General features: G+C 45.4%; 1 protein-coding gene across 3 annotated transcripts in view; it reads left to right on the top strand.

The window, feature by feature from the left end:
• ntn1a (netrin 1a) overlaps window positions 1-20,221 on the top strand; it is a 250,868-nt gene that overhangs the window by 104,995 nt on the left and 125,652 nt on the right. For all 3 annotated transcript variants that reach the window (XM_038777495.1, XM_038777496.1, XM_038777494.1), the window contains exon 3: window positions 13,923-14,111. In XM_038777495.1, coding sequence (XP_038633423.1) covers window positions 13,923-14,111 — 189 coding nt within the window. The remainder of the gene's footprint in view (window positions 1-13,922; window positions 14,112-20,221) is intronic.

Raw genomic sequence — 20,221 nt, 5'->3', positions numbered from 1 at the left:
CTGCTTGATAATAACTCTAAAAATTAATAATAATAATAATCTTTCCCCCCCCCCCCCCTTTGTGGGGAATAGAACTGAACGATGCGCGCCTAAGGTCTCCGAGGCAAAGGTGTTAGATCTCAACGTCTTGGGTAGATCAGACGAGCTGCATTTAGAGTGAGACCAGCTACTCACTCTAATAGGCAGATTTACCAAACACTGATCCAGGCCACAATGGATCATTATTTGAAAGACAGAAAATGTGCAGCACTGCAGGAAAAAGAGATGAATGTTTCTTCAGAGGGCTAGCACAGACACAACAGACTGAATAGCCTACTTCTGTGCTGTAACCATTCTAGATCCTTAGTTTTTTAGTTTAAAAAAAAATTAGAGTACTCAATTCTTTCTTTCCAAAAAAAGGGTCAATATAGCGTGGCCAATTCACCTACCCTACACATCCTTTGGGTTTGACGGGAGTGGGGGGGGGGGGGGGGGGGGGGGGGGGGGAAGAGATTCACACAGACAAGGAGAGAATGTGCAAACTCCACATGGGCAATGACCCGGGGCCAGGGTTGAACACGGCTCCTCGGCACCGTGAGGCAGCAATGCTAACCACAGGGTCACTGTGCTACCCTGAATGCTATGATTCTAAGGGAAAGCGGTAATCAGTCCAATCAACTGCATTTTGGGCGCAGATAATGTTGTTGTCAAGCACACTTTAAATTGGGGAATGGAGAAGATCATTGCAGTCCATCATTTTTTTTTTCTTTCTTTTTTTATAAAGTTAGAGTACCCAATCATATTTTTTTCCAATTAAGGGGCAATTTAGTGTGGCCAATCCCACCTAACCTGCACATCTTTGGGTTGTGGGGGTGAAATCCACGCACACATGGGAAGAACGTGATTGCAGTCCATCATTGCTTGTCCCAAAGTTCAAACAAGATCCACAGTCAGCATATTCAGTTTAATATAAACTACTGTCCTTCTTCTGAACTTAACCTATAATGGGGGGCAACTTTTCATGCCCTCCTCATAGCGTATTCCCCAGCAGCGGGAGGTCGCCTGCCATTGACCAGCTGCAGGATCTTCTGGTCCCACCGCTGTCAATGAGATTTCCCATTGAATCCACCCCCGCTGGGACACCCATGGTGGGGGTTCGCCATTGGCAGGAGCAGACAATCCCGCTTGCGAGAACCGTCAGAACGTTCCGCCGCTGCATGTCTTTCTTCTCCTCTCCTCATATTGAGGCAATGATTAGGTCAAACAATTGATTATGACTCGGTTAATCTGCCTCCTTTCGAATTTGAAAACTTTGACCTGGTCTTCCGAACTTTCCTTTCTCCTCATAACTCAGCTGACTAATTGTCCAACGTTATCCATTTAGTTATTTCCCTTGACCCTCACCACCAAACACTCTCCAAAGTTGGGGTGTCAATCGAAGGTATAATCAGCAGAAATATAGCCAGCATGCCAAGTGGAGCCAAGCCCAGTAGCTTTGAAATCATCCCTCCAGCTATACATCAGAAGATTTGTTTGCCTTCCTGTGGTGAATGTATTTTCCCTAATGCATGAGCTGTCTGTACTATCTGTATAATGATGTGACCCATGACCTAGAAGAGATGATACGGGACCTGTCCTTCTCCGGAGGCACATGAGGAGCCATAAGACCGACCCCCTTTTCGAGAGGGTCCAGCTGCTGCACGCCAACCCCCAGTACGCCTACATCGCACACCAGGACGGACGGCACAATACGGTCTCCCTATGAGATCTGGCGCCAGCTGGTTCCCCTGCCAACGCGCCTCCCTCCCCGCTGCCCACAGCCACCCACTGCGCCCCTTACGCCCCCTGGGTCTCCTGTCTTGGCCCGCGCCGGCACTGCCGCCACCCCCTTGCCTACCTCCACCCCCTAACCATCGCCGACACGCCGGACTGAGGCTCAAACTCCAGACACAATGCTCCCGGAGTCACCATCGGCAGTGACCATGCCCGCCACATCGCCAGAGCTGAGGAGGTCTAAAAGAACGATCCGGCCTCCAGACAGACTGAATCTCTAATGACCCCACGTCACCCCCACTGGACTTGATTTTTTTTAACAGGGGATGAATGTGGTGAATGTATTTCACCTAATGCATGAGCTGTTTGTATAATGATGAGACCCATGACCTGGAAGTGATGATACGGGCTACTTCCAGGTACTGTACTGGAACCCCGGTGGCTCCGCCTCTGGCTCCGCCCTTACCGGGGCCATATATAGACCGGCCACCTGTAGGTGGCATTCATTTGTATAGCCAATTCTGGCAGGCGAGTTCATGGATATTAAAGCCTAATGTTAACTCGTTCTCATGGTCTCACAGTGAATTGACTTCCTCTTCACTGTTACACACTGAACTAGTTTCAATGAGCTATTCATCAATACCTCCAGATCTTTCTCCTATGTTTGATCCTGCATTCTATGCCGTTCACAGAATAGATTCATAGAGTACCTACAGTGCAGAAGGAGGCCATTCGGCCCATCCAGTCTGCACCGACTCTCCGAAAGAGAATCATTCAACCTGATTACCATTGTCTATTTCCGTTCCCCCATTTTACATTGCATTTTCTGCATTAAAAATAGCATCTGCCATTTGTTTATCCAACCGCGCAGTCTATTCAGCTCCTTCAATATTTAGTTTGCTTGCAGCTCCCACCCACTTTTGGCAAACTTGACCAGTTTTATTTCTGTCTGCAAATCACTTCCAGATCATTTATGTACGATGTAAACAATAATGGCCTTAGTCCTAATCCCTGAGGCACCACATAATCACCTCTTCCATTCTGATGCAGCTCCATGTACTCTTTGCTTCCTCTAATTCAGCTAATTTCTGGATGCCCAGATGCTTCCCTTATTCTGTGCTGACTGACCTTGTGTATATTGGTCTGTAATCGTGTGAAGTGTATTTTACAATTCATTGGTAAAGTGAGGAATTAAAAAACTACAAGGAAGGCTACAGCAGGGGTGTAGTAACCCTGTAATAACTTAGAGTTTCTTGTTACAAGTTTGCATTAAAAAATGCGAGAATGTGACATTTTAAAAAACAACAATTCTTTTGACTTACTGAATCACGGAAGACAACACCAGCAGAAATTTCATGGAGGCCTGCGGCTCATTGCCGTTTTAAAAAGTGAAGTGCAGGGACTTGGAGCTACCTGTCGCAATAAGCAGCTTGCCTTGGCTGGAGTGTCTCCTGGGGTCCAGTAAAATGAAGCAAAAAGGGATTTGCTAAAGTAACTAATATGGACGGGAAAAATCCTTTGTAGAAATGTTGAAAACTTGTATTCCATTCAGTATTTGAACATTGAATTGTAACAATGGACAGTGGGGGCAGCACGGTGGTGCAGTGGGTTAGCCCTGCTGCCTCATGGTGCTGAGGTCCCAGGTTCGATCCCAGCTCTGGGTCACTGTCCGTGTGGAGTTTGCACATTCTCCCCGTGTTTGCGTGGGATTTGCCCCCACAACCCAATGATGTGCAGGGTAGGTGAATTGGCCACGCTAAATTGCTCCTTAATTCGAAAAAATTGGGTATTCTAAATTTCTTTGAAAAAAAACAATGGAAAGTGTTTTTGAGATCTGCAGCCTTTTTAATGAGATGTCACAGAAGGATCTCTTGTGACTTTCTGATGCTAAAAGTGATAGAAAAGGCCAGAAGCCTCCGTTGCAACAAAGATAGAACAGGGTCTTATGTGGTGTATATGGATTTCAGTAAGGCGTTTGATAAGGTTCCCCACGGTAGGCTATTGCAGAAAATAAGGAAGTATGGAATTGAAGGTGATTTAGCGGTTTGGATCAGTAATTGGCTAGCTGAAAGAAGACAGAGGGTGGTGGTTGATGGCAAATGTTCATCCTGGAGTTCAGTTACTAGTGGTGTACCGCAAGGATCTGTTTTGGGGCCACTGCTGTTTGTCATTTTTATAAATGACCTGGAAGAGGGTGTAGAAGGATGGGTTAGTAAATTTGCAGATGACACGAAGGTCGGTGGAGTTGTGGATAGTGCTGAAGGATGTTATAGGATACAGAGGGACATAGATAAGCTGCAGAGCTGGGCTGAGAGGTGGCAGATGGAGTTTAATGCGCAAAAGTGTGAGGTGGTTCACTTTGGAAGGAGTAACAGGAATGCAGAGTACTGGGCTAATGGCAAGATTCTTGGTAGTGTAGATGAACAGAGAGATCTCGGCATCCAGGTACATAAATCCCTGAAAGTTGCCACCCAGGTTAATAGGGCTGTTAAGAAGGCATATGGTGTGCTAGCCTTTATAAGCAGGGGGATTGAGTTTCGGAACCACAAGGTCATGCTGCAGATGTACATAACTCTGGTGCGGCCGCACCTGGAGTACTGCGTGCAGTTCTGGTCACCACATTATAGGAAGGATGTGGAAGCTTTGGAAAGGGTTCAGAGGAAATTTACTAGGATGTTGCCTGGTATGGAGGGAAGGTCTTACGAGGAAAGGCTCAGGGAATTGAGGTTGTTTTCGTTAGAGAGGAGAAGGCTGAGAGGTGACTTAATAGAGACATATAAGATAGTCAGAGGGTTAGATAGGGTGGACAGTGAGAGTCTTTTTCCTCGGATGGTGATGACCAACACGAGGGGACATAGCTTTAAATTGAGGGGTGATAGATATAGGACAGATGTCAGAGGCAGTTTCTTTTCTCAGAGAGTAGTAGGGGTGTGGAACGCCCTGCCTGCAACAGTAGTAGACTCGCCAACTTTAAGGGCATTTAAGTGGTCACTGGATAGACATATGGATGAAAATGGAATAGTGTAGGTCAGATAGGCTTCAGATGGTTTCACAGGTCGGCGCAACATTGAGGGCCGAAGGGCCCGTACTGCGCTGTAGTGTTCTATGTTCTATGTTCTAGGGTCACTGCTTAACAATAAGGGGTCGGTCATTTAAGACAGAGAGGAGGAGAATTGTTTTCTCTCAGATGGTCGTGGGTCTCTGGAACTCTCTTCCTCAAAGGGCAGTGGAAGCAGAGGGCAGGATTCTCTCAACCCGGGGCCGGGCTGGAGAATCCTTGCGACCGGCACGAATCGTGCCATGCTGCCCCGACGCCGGCACGCGATTCTCCGCAAAGCAGAGAATCGACGCCATTAGCACCAGCACGGTGCCGGTCGGGGGCCTCTCTACGCGGCCGGCCCGCCGATTCTCGGCCCGGGATTGGCCAAGCGACCGTCGTAAAAACGTCAAGTTCCGCCGGCGCCATCCACAGCTGGAAGGATCAGAGGGCTGCCTGTGGGGCGGGGGGGGGGGGGGGGGGGGGGGGGGAGTTCTGACTCCGGGGGGAGGCCTCCGATGTGGCCTGGCCCGCGATCAGGGCACACCGATCGGCGGGCCGGCCTCTCTGGCTCGCAGCCCCCTTTCACCCGCACCGGCCCCTGTAGTCCTGCGCCATGTTGCATCGAGGCCAGTGCATTGAAGGAAGGCACTGCGCATGCGCCCGTTTGCGATGGTGCCACTGCGCATGCGCCCGTTTGCGATGGTGCCACTGCGCATGCCCGGATCCCGCGATGCCCAATTCGTTCCGGGATCAGCAGCTGGAGCGGCGTGACCCGCTCCAGTGCCGTGCTGGCCCCCTGTAGGGGCCAGAATTGCTGATACTGAGGCTGTGGTGACGGCATCGAGAAACGCGACGGCGTTTCCCACGGCGTCAACACTTAGCCTCAGGATCACAGAATCCCACCACAGAGTCTTTGAATATTTTTAAGGCAGAGCTGGAGAGATTCGTGATTATAAAGGGGGGAAAGGTTATCGGTCGGCAGGATTGTGGTGTTGGAGTTACATGTAGATCAGCCATGACCTTACTGAATGGCGTAGCCAGCTCGAGGGGCCAAATGACCTACTCCTGCTCCTAATTTGTACGTTTGTAGGTTTTTCATGATAGGTTCAACAATCTCTATCATATGATCTCTGTCATATATGCATTTTTTTATTTCTTTGCCAAATTGCATAGTTTGAAATTTGATGCTACAGACCAACATCAGCCACCTAAAGGGAGGCATTTATACAATGCCCGTCACAACCTCATGATATCCCAATGGACTTTACAATCATTGAAATGCACACGATTCAATAATCGTGTGATAAAACCAAGGCATACAACTTTTCATCACAATATGACAGATGTCCAAAACCACACAATGTGCCTTGGTGAAAGTAAATCGTGTTCACACTATCAATTTGAAGCCACAAAGGTTAAAACCTACATTTGGTTTTTTTTCAAATGCTGGAATATTTGACAGCAATGAAATATAATTCACTTTACAGCAGTCAACTCCGTGTCAAACTGAAGAAAACTATTCACTGCCTGGATTACTGAACAATCTGCAAGAATAATATAGGCTGGAATAATTTGACATAATGCATTATCACTTGGCGAAGCATGACAATTCAATACAATCCGGTAAATGCAACACCTGCAAAGAGAATTTTCAGATGTATTTTTAAAAGATACATCATGTTTTAAGATCATAAATTAATACCGAGTTGACAACGCCTTCACATAAAAAGCCTGCATGCATAATAGTGACATGATAGGACTGCAGCTAGCAGCTACCCTCCAGCAACATTTCATTGCTTTCAATCAGTCCAAGGCTCCCACCTGGGAGCAATTTGTCCAGTTAATTGGTAGCACGAGCAAGTGCTGTTAGTGCAGGTACAAATTGCTATGTTGGGAATGTATTGGGAGATACTGGCAGCTCTTGGTGACTAGCAGCTACACAGTTTGACGTGCTTAACAAACAGTCACTTGACAGATGATGGCAATAGATTCAGCTCAGATTGCCTCCCAGCATTGCATGAGGGCCAGAGTTGCTTGAGGAAATGATTGGCAAATCACACTGCTTGTTTTTATCACATAGAGCAGATGAAGTGTTTGTACTGTCAGAAGGAGTTTGGCCCTGAGGTTAGATCTTTATCTCGGCTCTCTCCAGCATAATTTCTCCTCCATGTTGTCAACGGTTTAATCTTGTACCTACACTACTCAGTATAAACTACTGTCACACATCAGTGTCACCAGCTCTCAAATTATTCACTCTTACAAGGATGGGCACTCTTCCTTCATCCATTAAAAGTGGTTCCCACTGAGGATTTCAGATGCAGTATCCCACTTGTTAATCTGAATATCTTGAATTAAAAAGAATTGGGTGTTCTAAAATTGTTTTTTAATTTACACAATGTTCTGCAGCTTTTTTCTGCAGCCCTGTTAAGTTTAGTCAGCATAGCACTCTCCATATATCCCATTTACTGGCCTGATCAAATTCTGCTCGGAGTTATTAATCTGACATAAATTTAATTATGTTCAGTATTGGGAGCAGAGTGACGCAGCGGAAGCGTGCTGGGCCCATAACCCAGAGGTCGATGGATCGAAACATTCTTCTGGGCAACACGGTAGCACAAGTGGATAGCACTGTGGCTTCACAGCGCCAGGGTCCCAGGTTCAATTCCCTGCTGGGTCACTGTGCGGAGTCGGCACGTTCTCCCCGTGTCTGCGTGGGTTTCCTCCAGGTGCTCCGGTTTCCTCCCACAGTCCAAAGATGTGCATGTTAGGTGGACTGGCCATGATAAATTGCCCTTAGTGACCAAAAAGGTTGGGAGGGGTTATTGGGTTGCGGGGATGGGTTGGAAGTGAGGGCTTAGGTGGGTCGGTGCAGACTCGATGGGCCGAATGGCCTCCTTCTGCACTGTACGTTCTATGTATTACCACAAAGCACTGGATGATATCAAATGATTTTCCAACACCGTTACAGTACAGTGTTTTATGGGGAACAGAACTGAATGCGGAGGGGGAACAGCTGCCCGAATTTGAATTCATTTATATTGTTCTGTACTGCTTCAAGTAGAAATCGTTCAATAGTCCCGGTGATGTGCAGTCGGCCTTACCTCTATTAATGTTTTAACATCACAGGTTATTCCATTCTTATCATGTTAACAAAGGAGGTTCATTGAAGCTAAAAATAAGCAAACATTGACAGTGTGCATGGCTAGAGCAACTACGGTGTGAAAAATAAAATCACAATCACATTGCTGCCTGACCCATACTGTCTCCAGAGACCCAGAGATGGTGGTTGTGAGTTGGGGGGAGGGGTACTAAATCCACACTATCAGGCAGATCTTCACATCTCCAGAGTCAGCTGTGTTACAGTGCTGCATTGAATAGCTATTCTGTAACATTAATGCAGTATTAGATTAATTTGATTTCAATCATCGTAGTTTACAACACTTTTAAAATCAGTACTGTGGGATTGAACATCTGCAAACTAAAGATAGCATCAGACAGTTCATTCTGGGCATTTTAGGAGCATGTGTGAAGACAATGACTGATGACCATGGATGCAAATTGATCTGAAAGAATAAAGCTCTAGTACGTGAAATGCATGAGTTGTTCTTTTCCATTGCAAGCAGTTTCAACAGTTGTATTAGCACAGGATTCTTAGCAGAGGTCAGTGACATTATTTAATAGGTAACTGAACTTTGCAATCTGGGAGATCCCAGTTTCTCCTGAGTCTGCAGATTCCAGCAGGGAAGTGTTAGAATTGGTTTTGGTGTTCCTGGATTAAGGAGTGGAGAGGGCAAACTGGGTTCTGCGTCCAAACACAATCCAGCTGGATATGCACTTGTGACCGTCAGGTGAAAAAAAAGTTTGTGATAGAGGAAATTCCTCCAGAGTTGAATCATCTTGCAATTCTCAGCATCAAGTCTTGTCATAAATAGATTTGCCTGAGTCCCTTGAAGGTAACTTGTGCCTCAGGAGGGGGGTCAGTGTTTTCGGGAGAACTGGTGAAGAGGAAAAAGTTGATCAGAAAGAAACAAATTGATCTAGTCCAGGAAACAAAAGTTCTGCAGGTGCAAACACAATAAAAACTTCAGCACCCAGGGCCACGACTAGCTACTTCACCTCAATGTGAAAATTGCAATGTGCTTCCAGAGTCAGGAGACATCGGGTGAGAGCACTGGAGGGTATACTATCTTCCACTGGGATTTGACCACAAAATAAAGTGTAGCTCCAATTTGAGGTTTACAAATTGCTCGATCGCCCTCTCCTCTTTTCAGATCATTCTTAATACCCAGCTATTTGGCAAAGCATTGGTTACACCGTCTAATCTCTCCTCCTCTGGGTTGTCATCTATTTTCCCTTAAGCCTCTGCGAGACGCCGGCCATATTTTTCTACGGTAACCTTGGTATATAAATGCTGTTATTCTCGTTGGGCTTTTTTTGGTCTTATATTTATTGTGAAGCCTGGGTCTTTCCCAGATTTCCCTGAATGCCACCCTTGTACAAACAGCAGCAGTTCGTCATCATAAAGATGCTGTGGGCTGCATGAGGCACAATCTTCAAAATCTGACAGAACTTCCACCCACTGACACCAATGCAGATGCAGTTTAAACAAGCTTTGAATTAACTTAATTACTGAGACACATACTGTAAATATGTGCAAAGTTCTCTTCTGGGCAGATGAATTGCAACTCCAAACAAACAGCAGAAGCAATGTATTGAAGGTATTGGCTGGCTGGAACACTTCAAACTATTTAAATTTGAGATCCCTTGCGAACAAAGGTCTGTTTAAGAGAAAAGATGGAGGCAGGGGAACATGTCGGTTTTGGTCAGACCAAAGCTGCTGTGATTATTGCAATGTTGTTTTAAACAATGAGATTGTCTCGGAAAAACCCATTGGTATGATGGCCATACCATTATGACTGTCCGAAAAGAGAATTTCTCCATATGTTGCCATCTTTGATTCTACCAAATAATCTGCTGTGTAAGCAGTGAGAATTCTTAAGTGAATGCAAACATCCGGTTTAGCTCACTGGGCTAAATCGCTGGCTTTTAAAGCAGACCAAGCAGGCCAGCAGCACGGTTCGATTCCCGTACCAGCCTCCCCGGACAGGCGCCGGAATGTGGCGACTAGGGGCTTTTCACAGTAACTTCATTGAAGCCTAATCGTGACAATAAGCGATTTTCATTTCATTTCATTTCAAACATACCGGGCTGGATTCTCCATCCTGCGGCACCACGTGTCCCCGCCAGCTGTGTGATCCTCCGTTCTGGCAGCCGGCCAATAGGATTTTCCATTGGGTCCATCCCATTCCATCTGGAAACCCACAGGCGTGGGTGCGCTGCAGGTGAAGCAGAGGACCCCGCCGATGGAGAATCCCGCAGACTAATTCTATTTGTTTTAAAAACACACTGCAAAGGTATTTAAAACTCTTCTAGATTCATTTCATGTTAAAAGAGGCTCCAGGACAAGGGTAGCAGATACATGGGAACGTTCACCTCTCGGTTTCTCAACATCCTGTCTTGGAAATATATTCCTTCACTGCCGTCAAGTCCAAATCCTGGAAAACTCTTCCCAATAGCACAGTTGGTGTGCCTGCACCGCATGGACTGCAGTGGGTCAAGAAGGCAGCTCACCTCCACCTTCTCAAGGGCAATTAAGGATGGGCAATAAATGTTGGCCCAGCCAAAGATGCCCCGGTTTCCAAGAATGAATTTTTAAAATTCCCTGCAAGTGCGACCCTATTGGGGTGACAGAGCGTTTGCACATTCTCCCCTTGTCTGTGTGGGTTTCACCCCCACAACCCAAAGATGTGCAGGGTAGGTGGATTGGCCATACTAAATTGCCCCTTAATTGGAAAATAATAATTGGGTACTCTAAAAATTTTTTAAAAGAAATTAGCTCAGGAAGTACCTATAGTTTGGGTATACAATCTTCTGCAGTGAGGGAGGATGTAAACTAGACTCATATGGTGTGATTACCTGTAGGAAGGTTCTATTTTGCTTGCTTTGCTCCGATGAACAACTTCCAGCTATTGTGATAAGCTATTCAATTGTTGAATGCCATTTTCAGTTAATTGGAGACATTTAGCATGTGCACAAGAGCAGCTTAAACAGCTTTGAAAGCATGATCATCTTCCAAAGGAATGTCACTCGTTCAAAAATCTGATCCCAATCAACAGGGACAATCATCGCGGCTTGTGTCATGAAATTTATCATCAATTTCACAGAAGCAAAATTATGGCGGAATTCAGCAATCCTTTCCAAATAACATTGGAGAAAGTGCTAACACCTCAAACGTTCTGTGAGATTTACCAATTCAAATGATTAGACAGTATATTAGAATTTTGACACAATATCATGTCTGCCTTTTGTTATGTAAATTACCGTAGACTTCTACATTGGAATTCTCAAGCCATTGGGATTCTCTGTTCTGGCTGGCAGCACAGTCCCGCCCACAGCATTCCCGGCGGCATGGGGTGGCTACAATGGGAAATTCCATTGACTTTTTCTTTCATAATTTAAAGCTTTCTCCCAATTACGGGGCAATTTAATGTGGCCAATCCACCTACCCTGCACATCTTGGGGTTGTGGGAGTGAGACCCACGCAGACAGGGAGAGAATGTGCAAACTCCACACGGACAGTGACCCGGGGCCCGATCGAACCCGGGTCCTCGGCACTGTGAGGTAGCAGTGCTAACCACTGTGCTGCCCCCGGGAAATCCCATCGACAAGCGGCAGGAAGAGAGAATCCCACTAACAGCGGTGTAGAACATAGAAGAGTACAGCACAGAACAGGCCCTTTGGCCCTCGATGTTGTGCCGAGCTTTGTCCGAAACCAAGATCAAGCTATCCCACTCCCTGCCATTCTGGTGTGCTCCATTGCCTATCCAATAACTCGGTGTGTCACTGAGAAACACGCGGCTGGGGGTCTGGAGAATCCCGCCCTGTATTTTCTCTCTCTGTATAATCCACAATGTTTCAATTCCATTTATTGGTTTAGATGGTTTTGAATTACATTTCAAATAAGCCAATAACAAGTTACCGTTTTAAATTTTCAATGCAATAGATCAATGTGTTCATGCCTCCAATAGTCCAATTTTGGAGACGACAAAAACAACGTGCATTTATGTAGCACCTTCAACATGGTAAAACATCTCAAGAAATTTGTCGACATTGTTGGTAAAGAGCTTGATTGAAGAGGTAGGTTTAACGATTCGCTTAAAGGGAGAGAGAATTAGAATGGAAAAAGTTTAGGGAGGAAACTCCAGAATTTCGGGCGTAGGCAGCTGAAGGCAGGGGCGCCAATGGTGGATTGATGGATATCAAGAGTGGGCAAGAGCCCAGAATAGGAGTGCAGAGATTTTGAAGGGTAATACAACTGGAGGATGTTATTGAGGTCAGTGGGGGTTGGCAGGATGCACTTGGACATGATTATTTTTTAAATTTAGAGTACCCAATTCTTTTTGTCCAATGAAGGGGCAATTTAGCATGGTCAATCCACCTAGCCTGCACATCTTTGGGTTTATGGGGTTGAGACCCACACAAACATGGAGAGAACGTGCAAACTACACAGGGACAGTGACCCGGGGCGGCATCGAACTTAGACATGAAATATCTTAAAATATTTTACTTTGATAAATACATGGAGCATACAGGGTTGAAAAAGGCGATCAGGTTGGGACTCTATTCATTAAAATTTAGGAGAATGAGAGATTATCTCATTGAAACACAAAGGATTCATAAGGAGTGTGGAATGGAAGTCCATGACAGGGGGCTTGACAGGGTAAATGCTGAGAGGATGTTTCTCCTCATGGGAGAGCCGAGGACCAGAGGGCACAGTCTCAAAATAAAGGGATGCCAATTTAAGACTGAGATGAGGAGAAATTTCTTCTCTCAGAGGCTTCAGAGTCTTTGGAACTCCTTGTCATAGAGAGCTGTGAAGGCAGAGCCCTTGTGTGTATTTAAGGCTAAGATAGATTCTTGATCAGTAAGGGAATCAATGGCTATGGAGAAAGGGCAGGAAAGTGGCCATGAGGAATGTTGGATCAGCCATGATCCTAATGAATGGCAGAGCAGGCTTGAGGGGCTGAATGGCCTACTGCCTGTTCCTATTTCTAATGGTCTTATGGACATGAGCTGAGATGCAGGAAGTAGAGTTTTAAATGAGCTCAAATTCACTGATGATAGGAGAACATTGGAATAGTCAAACCTATCAGTAACAGTGATGGATGAGGGTTCCAGGAGCAGAAATGATGAGCTATGGACAGAGTTAAGCAACGTTAAAGAGGTGAAAGTGGTCGTGATGGAGACGATAAGGGATCAGAGCTCAGATTCTGGTCAAATGGAGAGAGTAGGTAAAACGTCCAATACTTAATATGATACACTTTGCTGGTTCCAAATTGTGTTGTGTAGTTGGTGTGCTGATTTGAAGTCTGGGTATTCACAGGAAAATGTTCTCCCCTGTTTCAGCCCAGGGTTTGACTGACACTGTCTTGACTGGTATGAACAGAGGAATGACTTTCCTTGTGACACTAATACTGAGAGTTCACACTTCCAACTTCAATCCATAGCCAATTCTGCTCCAGATTCACTGCAGTATAAACCTACCAATGTAAAAGGAATATGAAACATACATAAAATACAAGAAACCCAGAGAAAATGCAAAGCTATAGTGGTTAACAATGTTGTTTCACAGCGTCAGGGTCCCAGGTTCTACTCCCTGCTTGGGCAACTGCCTGTGCGGAGTCTGCACATTCTCCTCGTGTCTGCGTAGGTTTCCTCCGGGTGCTCTGGTTTCCTCCCACAAGTCACAAAAGACGTGCTTGTTTGGAGAATTGGACATTCTGAATGCTCCCTCTGTGTACCGGAACAGGCGAGTGTGGCGACTAGGGGATTTTCACAGTAACTTTATTGCAGTGTTAATGTAAGCCTACTTGTGACAATAATAAAGATTATTATTATTTTGTATATATCTGCAGTGATATGTAAACTGAATAATTGTACTATCACTAAGCACTTCTCATCGATAAATATATGCTCTTGATTGAGGAGCGTAGAATAAGGGTTCAGAGTTTGTACAAACAATTGTTTATAAAACGATTGACTCCAGCTTCATTTGTATATTCTCTTTCAGCTTGCAACTGCAACCTGCATGCTCGACGGTGCCGTTTCAACATGGAACTCTTCAAACTTTCTGGTCGGAAGAGTGGAGGGGTGTGCCTGAACTGCCGTCACAACACAGCGGGCCGTCACTGCCACTACTGCAAGGAAGGCTACTATCGCGACATGACCAAGCCCATCACTCACAGAAAGGCATGCAAAGGTATGTGGGAAGAGCCTGGGCTCTCACCTGGCAAGAGGATTATTTTCCTTTTGTCTGCCATCGCTGTGGAGCTTCCGCTGGTGGGAGCTCCCTTGTTTGCAGAAACTTTAGCCCACCGCTTTGGCACAGAGGGCTTTTGAGGAGAAGTTCCTTTGGAACACGTGTGACAGGGGAAGGAAAATAAACAAAAGCTGACAACAGAGAAAGACAAAGGTGTGAAAGGATTCTTGGGTTTAGTCGTATGACTGAGCAGGACTGACGGATCAAAACATTATCACAACACAGGTGTGCACACCAGCGCACAGCACCGACATTCAACAGGCTCAGCTACAAGACAAAGACAGCCTCACACAGACATATAGCTTAAAGCAGCATTCTAATCTCCTACAAACTGCTCTAACGCCTCTGAAAACAACATTAGCTCTTTGAAATGGGTCCTCCTACCTTACCTTTCGTAAAGGTACCCCCCCCCCCCCCCCTTCATTCAGAGGATAAACAGAGGATTTTCAGCATTATCTTGTTGTCTTTGATTTAATACTCATAGTTAGAAGGAATGTTTAACGGTAGAATGAAAGAGACTTGTTTTTACACTTCAGATTAATCCAGTGTCTAAACAGTAATTACATCTGCTTGTGGACCCGAAAATGACATTACATTAACTAAGGTACTATGCTTCTTAGGCTGCCAATCCCTAGCATCTGCAGAATTCCAAATTTGCAAATTTCAGTCCAGAAATGATCACTTACGTTAATCAGTTTGGAATTTATTTAGTTTATTTTGTAAAATGGCCAAAGTTTAAAAATCTGAATTAAGATTAAACACTTTTATTTTTAAAATTGGATGAAAGTGCAGCATTGTTTTGAAGAAAATAATTAGTTCATGGGGGAATATCAAGTCTCAAATACCAGCAACTATAAAAGAGAAGCTGAAACTAGTTGAACCAAAATGAAATGTGTCCAGGGTTATTTAAAAATCTAGGTTCTATATTCCATAAAGTGTAACATTTTTATTGATACATGCAAAGGAGGAATATAATTGTTACTGTTATGAAAAGGTGTTCCGATTTCAGTAAAGATAAAGAGGGAATTTTGCATGATATTCTGGTCCACTTTTGCTGGAATTAAAATAGAATCTACTTGTGTACATTATAAAATTCCTTAAACATCTTGACATGTATTGAATATTTCCATTTTAAACATAACTAGTCTATTTATGTTAGAAATAATTGTCTCACAACTATAGGATGTGACATACATTAACGAGAAATAACCATCCATCTACTTAGTAAACTTAATGTTAGGGATCATTTTGTAATGTAAACTGCATAGTTATCGAACTGGTTACAGTTTTTTATATCAAGGACAATTTGAGAGTTTTCGTTTTGTCCAGAAAGAAGGCTATTAATCAAACTAACATTTGCCTATCTATAATAAACAAATGTGACATTTGTATCCAACACCATTGCAGCAAACTTCAACATTCAGCTGACAGCAATGCCGTCCAAAATCAACACATATGTGTTACAATAAAAACACATTTCAACCCATTTAGCGCAGACATTTTGACATATAGAAAATAACTTAAAAAGTAAAGAAACCTAAGTTATGGTACATGTTGTCACCTCAAGGCTTTTAAAAGAAGAATATAGTCAACTCTATTTCAGGGGGGGCAGCAAGGTGGCGCAGTGGTTAGCACTGCTGCCTCACGGCGCTGAGGACCCTGATTCGATTCCAGCCCTGGGTCACTGACGGTGTGGAGTTTGCACATTCTCTCTGTGTCCGTGTGGGTCTCACCCCCACAAGCCAAAGATGTGCAGCGTAGGTGAGTTGCCCACGCTAAATTGCCCCTTAATTGGACAAAAAGAATTGGGTACTCTAAATTTTTAAAAAACTATTTCAGTGAATATTACAATTAAGAGCCGCGAAGAGTTGTTAATTACATTATCGCATTATTTTTGATAAGTGGATAATATTTTAAAGTATGCACATTAACGGGAATTGACTGGGAAGAATTAGATGGCCAACCTGAGCAATCAGACTGACGTCTAGACAGAACTCAGATATTGAGTTAAAGTGAATTCGGGATTCCTGAACAGGTAAGACCACAAATGCACATAAAAACTCAGGTGCTGACTCGTAAGCATACAAACAAAATTAATGAATAGGTTAATTTTCCTGGAGTGCAGATAATTATAACAAATATCAAGTGTCAAGCTAGTAAAAGTCTACCCAATATGAAAGATGGAAAATGGGTAGAAAACATTTTAGTGTCAGTTACATTACTGTGTTACTTAACCTTGTTGGGTAGGATTTAGCGGCCGTGTTAGCCAGGGGAGCAAATTCCACAATGGCCAATAAATCGAGAGGCCAAAAACAGGATTTGCGCCCAGGAGACTTCGGAATGCGATTTTCCTGGGCCCTCCCCGATGACACGATCAGATTCACGCCCAGGAAGGGCGCCAACCAGATTTGCATCCATTATCGTATACATAGCGTGATTAATGTCACATTGTCAGCCCTCAGTGAATCTTCCCACCCACCAGTCGTGACATCTCATTGGCACGAATTACTACTGCTTTTTAAAAAATATATATTTTTATTGAAAGTTTCAAGTTTTAACAATTAGCGCATCAAAACACAAGAAAAAGACAAAAAAGCCACAGGTATTGATGCAAAACAGGTACAGCACATGACAGAAGTCATTGCAAACACAGGAATAAATAAGACCAGATGAGTCAGGGACAATATCCTCAACGTGTTCCCTCCACGGATACAAGGTCCGTCTGCAGCAAAGCAGGATACAGTCAACAGCACACGATTAATCATCATACCTATAGCTTCAAAGAAAAATAACAGAGGAATAAAAAAAAACGAGAGCGCCAGAGCCAAGGGGGAATTACATTGAAAGCCACAATGCAAAATACCCAAGGTTAAGAAGGATATCATCAGATCCCAGCCATAAAGTGGGGGGGGGAGAAATCTCATCTCAGAGAAGAGGGAGCCATCAGGGCACGCCCCAAAGAGAGGGGCGCCCTGCAAGAGGTGGGCAAGGGGCAGACAACCTCCCCCATCAGGAAACCCACCCTGACAACCAGGACCAGTCAGGAAAAAAGGGGGAGGCTGCCTGAGGGAAAAAAGCCCGGATGCTCTGATCCAAATTAAAAGAAAAAAAGTAAGAAGAAAAAAAATAGTAACTGGTTAGCTCTAATTGGGAAAACAATTCCTCCATCACAGCGAGCACAAACTAACCTTACCAACTCCAACCCTCCACTCCTCACCAATTCTGATCATCTTCCTCCCTCCACCGCAAGGATTGTCAGACAATATGAGGCCCCAAAAACGTTTGGGACAAAGACTGCGTTCAAATCTCACATTCAACAACCGGGTTAACATGATATAGACTTGTTAAATCAGGATACTCAACGGTACGGACCATCACACGCACATTATTCACTTCCCTGTAAACGGAAACAATTGATAACCTCAGGCAGACAATAACATGATCAACAGGGAACAAAATCCAGGGTAATAACCGAGATGCAGACATACAAGGCAGTCCTCAGGATAAAGACTTCTTCACTGGGCACAAAGAGCCAAAATCAAGGATGAGACAGGATCAGGATCAATAAACACTCTTCAGGATCTCTCAAGGATTCCAACGATTGAAGCATGAGACACCATTACTTCCACCAGCAGTCTGACCAGGAACCAGGTGCCCAACAACCCAGGCTCCGATTGGGGACATGACTCGACTTGTTTGGCCACCCCAAACTGTCACATCTGACATTCAGAACAGAACAACGCAAGACTAGTGGTTGGAGGACCAAACTAACTCCTGGCCTCGAGGATAGGATTAGATATGCTCGATCGAATTTCGCTAATGCAAGAACTTCCTTATGCACCTCCATAAAAACACCCTGCAACCCTTGAACTTGGGCCTTGACGACCTGAACCTCCGAACCAAGATCTTCAGCCTGAACAGATTCATTGGCAGCCATCGTCCGTCGATGCACGCCAAACCATCAGGGCAGGAGCCTGCTAAAAAGAAACTGTGCCACTAAAGGCAGGGCCCCTCCCCAACCTCCTCCAGCCACCATGAGCAAACGAGGATTTAAACATTCTAACTCGGCATTACCATGCAGAAAGACCGACTAATAGTTCTCAGGACATAGTATAAACCAGGAACACCAAGGAAAGACAAAAAGGAAATGTGCATAAGGTTAAAAAGGCAGATAAAAAGATGAGCATGGCCAGAGCTCGCAAAAACACAGCCGCATCCTACCACTGCTTTTTAAAAATGGACACCTTCACCTTCGAGAGGGAGGAAGGAGGTGAGCACCACTGTCTCCAACTAACAGCAGAGAGCCCAAGGGGAAAGAGCCTGCTGGCTAGCTTCAGGGGGGCAGGGGTGTTTGGAGGTACCCAGGAGGGCATGGGGGTGGTGGGGTGGGGGGTTTCCACAATGGGGTTGCAGCTGGTGTGGGTGGTCCTGAAGTCTGCAGCCTGGGTTGTTTAAAAGTTCTTTGAGGTGTGTGCTAGTCTGATGTCTGTGGCACGGGAGTATGGAGCGGCTGAGGGCCACAAGGTGTGGGGTGGGGAGTGATGAGAGTCAAGGAGGCGGATGTAAGGAGCTGGGTTGATGACACTCTGTCAAACTAGGCAACATGCACCCAGCTTGAATGAGTAAGGGGGGGTGGCAAAAATTATGGAATGACTGTCCAGGAATCTTAAGTGTTGAGGCATCACAGCAATGAGATCTCTGAATGATGCAACCTGAGTAAGAAGGTGCCTGCTTTGTCTATCCCCGAAGCAGAAAGAAATTGTGCCCTCTAACATTCCTGAGACACATGTTCGTTAAACTAATTGACCATCAAGAGTTGACCCTTAACAATGTCAGCTGCCCACAGTCCAAAAGTCAAGGATTGGGACAAATACTCAGGGTTCAAACCTAAACGCTTGGGTACATAGGATTGAGGGACATTGGGCTTGTTTATGTGCTGGACCACAATGCCTGCCAGTGAGGATCCATTAGACCCAAGGCGGGCATCACCGTCCAGTTGACCCTGTCCATTAGGGATGTGCAAGCATATAAACCTCTTACCAGAGCCTCCAGAGATATAGGGGAGGGGATAACCAGACCGGGACCAAAGGAGAGTCTGACTAGGGGAGGTATAGGCTGGGGCCAGTCACGCAATGGAGGTGGGAGGGTACCTGAGCTGTGAGTGAGTGGTAGCCGTCAGATAAGGTGTGGGACTGGCTGCTTCCAGGTCCAGGAGACCAATGGGTCAGGGAAGTACTGATGTTATCAAACCTGACTGCCTCTCTCTCTCATCCCTCGCAGGTAACTAAGCGATATCGCTATGGAGCGAGTGAAACTGGCTATTCTTCCTATTACAGTGCTGGGGGAGCACAGACTCCAGCAGCAAAGTGCGGCGGCACCCAGGGAAGACACAGCGGCAGAAGGCAAGAGGCCCACAGGGCAGGCTCAGGGGCCGGAGGCCTTTTCAGCCATATAGGGGGACACGAAAGCCCAGAAGCAGACCGAGGGTGTACAGGACCTGAGTGTCCTTCATGGGGCTGTTGGATAGCATGTGCCGTAGGAGACTCTGCCTCATCAGGGAGACTGTGCAATACCTGTGTCACATCTTGCCAAATCGGCGCCATGTAGCAGCAGAGTACACCTACTACCTGCGGCCGTAAAGATGATGGCAGCCCTCAACATTCAAGCTATGGGGTGGGCTCCACTTGCGACCTATGTGGCATTTTGCAAGCATTTGCCCATAGTGCAAAGTTGACATGAAGAATGCACGCTATGCAAATACTTTGGACTTTATTCATTGTAGGGACAAGGGATATCCTCAGAGGTATTGGTTGAAGACACCAGTGGTGCCAGAAACCAATAAGGTGGTTTCTGAGGCCTGGAACAACGAGGCTCACAGTCCCACTGACCTGTGATAGAGTGGTGCATCAGCCTCATGGAAATGAGCCTCCACTGCTTTGACAGGTCAGATGGGGCCCTTCAGTACAGCCCCCAGAGGGTCTCCCGCATTATGGTGGTCTGCTGTGCCCCACATAACCTGACTTTGCAGCGGGGCAACAAACTTATGAGGA

The sequence above is a fragment of the Scyliorhinus canicula genome, chromosome 18 (assembly GCF_902713615.1).
Source record: "Scyliorhinus canicula chromosome 18, sScyCan1.1, whole genome shotgun sequence".
NCBI classification, from domain to species: domain Eukaryota; kingdom Metazoa; phylum Chordata; class Chondrichthyes; order Carcharhiniformes; family Scyliorhinidae; genus Scyliorhinus; species Scyliorhinus canicula.
This window is presented reverse-complemented; position numbering and strand designations above follow the sequence as displayed.